Source organism: Priapulus caudatus, unplaced genomic scaffold (genome assembly GCF_000485595.1).
Source record: "Priapulus caudatus unplaced genomic scaffold, Priapulus_caudatus-5.0.1 Scaffold392, whole genome shotgun sequence".
Classification (NCBI taxonomy): domain Eukaryota; kingdom Metazoa; phylum Priapulida; class Priapulimorpha; order Priapulimorphida; family Priapulidae; genus Priapulus; species Priapulus caudatus.
Genome location: NW_014577453.1, coordinates 98022 through 103087, shown reverse-complemented (window position 1 = coordinate 103087; position 5066 = coordinate 98022). Strand labels below are relative to the sequence as shown.

The 5066-nt window shown below is 42.2% G+C and overlaps 1 protein-coding gene across 1 annotated transcript in view; it reads right to left on the bottom strand.

Moving 5' to 3' along the window:
* Positions 1-1709: 1709 nt before the first annotated feature.
* Positions 1710-5066, bottom strand: part of LOC106809867 (potassium channel subfamily T member 1-like) — a 37587-nt gene continuing 34230 nt past the window's right edge. Inside the window, exons 22-25 of the mRNA XM_014813102.1 lie at positions 4858-4986; positions 3955-4084; positions 3078-3162; positions 1710-1968 (exon numbers count right to left, since the gene is read on the bottom strand). Coding sequence (XP_014668588.1) covers positions 1710-1968; positions 3078-3162; positions 3955-4084; positions 4858-4986 — 603 coding nt within the window. The remainder of the gene's footprint in view (positions 1969-3077; positions 3163-3954; positions 4085-4857; positions 4987-5066) is intronic.

The following is a 5066-nucleotide window of genomic DNA, read 5'->3' as shown; positions in this document are numbered from 1 at the left end:
ATATATATAACAACCAAATTATCAACAACAAAATTGTCACACAAACACTGTTAATGCAGCAAAACCAAGACACGCGACACAATTTTGAATACACAGTGTAGTCTTTGTAAATTGTTATACTAATATTGTAGCATTATAGTACATTTGTAGCTGTAATTATGTAACATTGTAGCAAAACACTTGAGAACAGTTGTACAAGGCAAGGATGATAAACTGGTGGATAAAAATCTATGAATGTAATGAAAAATAACACAGAAGAATAAAACTGTACATAAGTACCGATCACGCAAAATGATCCAAGCCGTATCAATCATGCATGAACCTCTCGGTTTATTCTATCTACCTCATTATCAAAATCAGTGTTACCTTTAATGAAACCTCAACACATTTCAATAGTCCGACTTGAAAATAGAGACATGGCAGATGCATCATGTTAAGTGATGATATTTCCACACATTAAAGCGACATGTATAGATATGAATTCATATGGTCATTCTGCTAATATTTCGATAAAATAGAAAAGTCAATGAAGATTTGTGTATTATAGGTCTTAGATATTGTGTGCTATCTCTCTCTCTATCTCTCTCTCTCTCTCTTTCTCTCTCTCGCTTCCTCTATTAATCTCACGCGCTCTCTCTGCGACTGTGATTGTGAGCGGTGAATCCCTGCAGGTAGTTATTGGCCTACCAAAATTATATAAAACTGTCAAGGTAAATAATTTAAGGATTTAGCCATGAACAATGATGTTATTAACATATAAAATAAGTCTAATGATGTGAGCAAGGTTTACTTCCACATACCATAATTAATCATATACGTCACCACACCTGCAGTCGCATGATTCAATTTTCAAACACAAATTTATAGACATATGATTGCCTAATTATTTAGTAGGACTTGTATCGGTGGCCGATTGCGAACGGTAAATTATAACATATATATAGTCAGGGCCGCGGGTAGCGGGGGAAGGGGTGTACAAAGGGGGAAGTTACCCCCAGACCAATGTAGATATATACATGGTCAATGGCGAACCTCCCACGGTGAACGGACAAGAACTGTTACACAACCCGCACGCGGCTTTGTCACTCCTGCGCAAATTGGGTTAACTACGCTTCTTGTAGTAAGTAGATCCTAAGCGAGTAAAATCTCACTCAAATGCAACGATCTTTACTTATGTGGACAAGTTTAATATGATTCTCAGTTACATGCTCAGCAGGAAATTGTAAACGACATCCGCCTCAAGTTATTTCCTTCGTGAACGCTTGCACGCGAAGCTAACCGGCTTTTAAAAATTACTGGACATTGCTGCGCATGCTGTACTTTATACGTGCCACCACGCGGCCGACGCCGTTAGTCTGTGATTCTACCATCCTGGCTGTCACATATTACCAAAGCGAAAGAAGCACGCCACCTAACGGCATCTGATCTGAGATTCAGGCGCTCTCACACTGACCCGCGCACGAGGCAACGCTCCCAGTAAACATGCTCAGGTGGTTAGAGTCCCTAAATTATACGGATATATATCTATCTATATATATATATATATATATATATAATTCCTTATATAAAGGGACACTATGGAACGTAACACCGCAGCACCACCTGGCGAACCATTCGACGCCGACTCTACTTGTGGGTCATGTATCATAGATACCATAGATACCAGTATATAGGCGAGTGGCGCGGAACAGCGCGCCACCTAGCGCCAGTCAAACGACGGTTCCGCTAACGCCGTTCGCGGCCTGCTTCTCATCAGCGGCGGCTCCACCGTCGTGGTCGTCGACCTGTGGCACAGTAGGTTGGCGGATCGCGCCCGCCTCTTCTCTGCCAGACGCCTGCTGCTGCTGCTGCTGCTGCTGCTGCTGCTGTCGGCTTTTGTCGGCGGGCCGCGGCCGCGCCCGCGCCTTGTCGCGCCCCGACGTCTGCCGCGAGCTGGCGGCCTTCAGCGACGTCGGCTTGATGAGATAGCTGCAACGACAACGCATGTTTATATATTTGTATATATATATATATATATATATAAATTGTTGTGTTGGTGTGTGTGTGTGTGTGTGTGTGTGGTGTGTGGGTGTGTGCGTGCGTGCGTGCGTGCTCGTGGCCGTGTGTGCGTGCGTGCGTGGTGTTTATCGCGTGTGTGTGTGTGTGTTGTGTGGTGTGTGTGGTGCGTGGCGTGCGGCCGGCTGCGTGGGTACGTGCGTGTGTGTGTGTGGCCTGCGTGCGCGGCGTGTGTGTGCGCCGCGTGTGTTTGCGTGTGTGTGTATGTATGTGCGAGTGCGTGTGTGCGTGTGTGTATAGACAAAACAGACAACTATTTGCTTTCGTAAGTTTGTACTCATAGCGCGCACTCGCAGATATTAGAACACAGGAAGTCCCCGCGTTACCATCCTGCATGTACGAGGTCCTCACATCCGACTCATGAATCCAGTGAAAACTGTATTAGTCTCTACATTGTATTAAGGTCGGGTTACAATTGAATGCGACGCGACGCGACGCACTGCAACTCACTGCGACTGCAGTGCTTAGATCGACGGCGACGAGACTGACAGCGTCTGCCTGCGACCAGTCGCGGCCAGTCGCAGAAGACGGAAGGAGGCGCTTAGGTCGAAGCGACGATCGCCTATTGATCGCGCAACTAAATGATCAAGAGACCATTCAAAATGCCCACACCGACTGGCGGTGCACCCGACGCGGCGCTGCAACTGGTCGCAAGAGTAGAACATGTGCGACTCGCTGCGACTGCGCTGCGACTGACAATTTTCCAGTTGCAGACAGTCGCAGACCCGTCGCTGGCAGTTGCAGGGGTGCTTAGGTCGAACTTTCTCTGCGACGCGATCGTCGCTGCGACTTACAACCAGTTGCAGAAAATCAGTCGCAAGGCAATCGCGTCGCGTCGCAAGGCCGACATAAGCCCGCCTTTTATTTAGGGAACTGCGTGCTACAGACTCCATGTTGGATTATAGTCGAGGGGCTCCTACAGTCTCCGTACTGGACGGCTATCATGTACATAGGTACTATGACCATCGATAATATATATTGGATAAGTGGCAGGGAGATATCGCGCCGGTCGCAGTACTCACATGATGTCCCCTACTTCCAGTTTTCGATCGTAGCCTGGGTTTATTACCACATAGGATAAGGAGTTCTTCTTATCTGGCATTTCATCTGCAAAAATCAGATCACAGCACATCCGTATATGAACAGACAGAACCCCCGAGAAAAGGTTTGAACACGTCACTATGCGATTCGTGTTATACGAATTATAATCAGTTTGGACAATCAATTTTAACTTGATTACGTTTCTGAATACCGCAATTTCTCTCTCAAACTCCTCTACTTAGTTCTCTGTCTTTTTGACGAAATAATCATTATTCGCAGTCTGAATCTGACAAGGAGGATCTGACAAATTCAAAATGGTTGGATGAAGCGATTTACTTAATTTGAAAACGGCCCAATTTGAAGATTGGCAACGTGATTTAAATGATTTATACTTCACAACGGGATATAAATTAAAGTGATTACGTCACCGTAAATAGTAAAAAAAAAAAAAAACTTTTTCACGAAATATAAGTAATTCTGTTCACTTTTTATGGTTAAATTGCGTCATTATAATTCTTATTTTACTATATTGTTCGATGTGAACATACACTCGTGACTCATACATAGCCCATAGCAAGCAATTAATGTTGGGAACATTAATATCAAATCGTCCAGGTTTTTTGGATTTTTAACTAGTTGAGAAACAATCTTATCAGGTAAGAATTTGACAATACGTTTAGTCCCGTTAGTTTTTACTTTTAATGTAAAAAAATGGCAACAAAAATTTTAGAAAATTTAAGCGTGCCTGTAATAATTCACAGATAGACAGAATGCGCAGAAGGAAGCTAACCAAAGAAATCTTTATACTGTAGGAATACGAATATCACGTCAACACATAATATTATAATAATGCGGCACCGTATTCGTCGTCAATGCATTTGTGGAAAAGGTCTTGCATGCGACAGCGCACAAGGTTTGAGATTTCTTCTCTCTCCGAAACAGCGGCCGTTCCTCTGTATCTATCCTCTTCTATCATAAGCGACACTTCCTGCAAACATATGTCTCATAATCGCAACCACGATGCTATGCTAATGGTATTTCAAATTGCTACAAAATGGCTTTTAAACACCTTTACTGCATGATAGAAACGTAGGAAGTTAATGTATTGTAATAATATGGCTAGCGTAACTTAATTCATGCTACAATTGGGATATAAAATTGGGAATCAATGGCCCTGGGAAAATGAGATGAAGTAATTCTTTGACAGATGCACACGATATGGGCTAGGATCGCATTGTCCTGTGAGCTTGGGCTATACTTATACCACTGTTTTGCATTTCCTTCACTGCTAGTGGAGTACCATGCTAGGCAAGTGCTTCACGGCCATATAACATATATTCATGCATGAAAGGCTGAAATTAAAAGTGCAGGCATACAACACAATATATCACATATAATAATAATAATAATAATAATAATAATAATAATAATAATAATAATAATAATAGCAATAACAATTAAAATAACTATAATACAATAAAACTAATAATAATAATACATGTAATAATAAAAATTCAAATACAAATACAAATACAATAATAACACCAACAACAACGAGAACAACAACAACAACATCAAAAACAATAAAAATGTGTAATAATAGAAGTAATAATAATAATAACATAATAAATGTAAATAATAAGTAAATAATAAAATAAATAAGAGTTTAGACATGTGTGAGTATAACAAATTCGTCCACATTAGGTGAAAACAAACGAGAGGTGCATGCAGGTGGAGCATATATATGCTATATACACTCACCGATCCAGAAGGAGTGGCCACAGTCTGCGTTCTATAGATGCCGATAGGAATCTCACAAGTAGTTGAGCAAAGTTTCTGATACAGGCGACCGTAAGTCTTTATCCACTCGTCATCCTTGGTTATTGTCATCTGCGAAGAAGAGAGATATTTATTTGCGTCAGCGGGCGCATTACCGTGTGCTCGCGCACGCGCGCGCGCGCGCGCGCGTG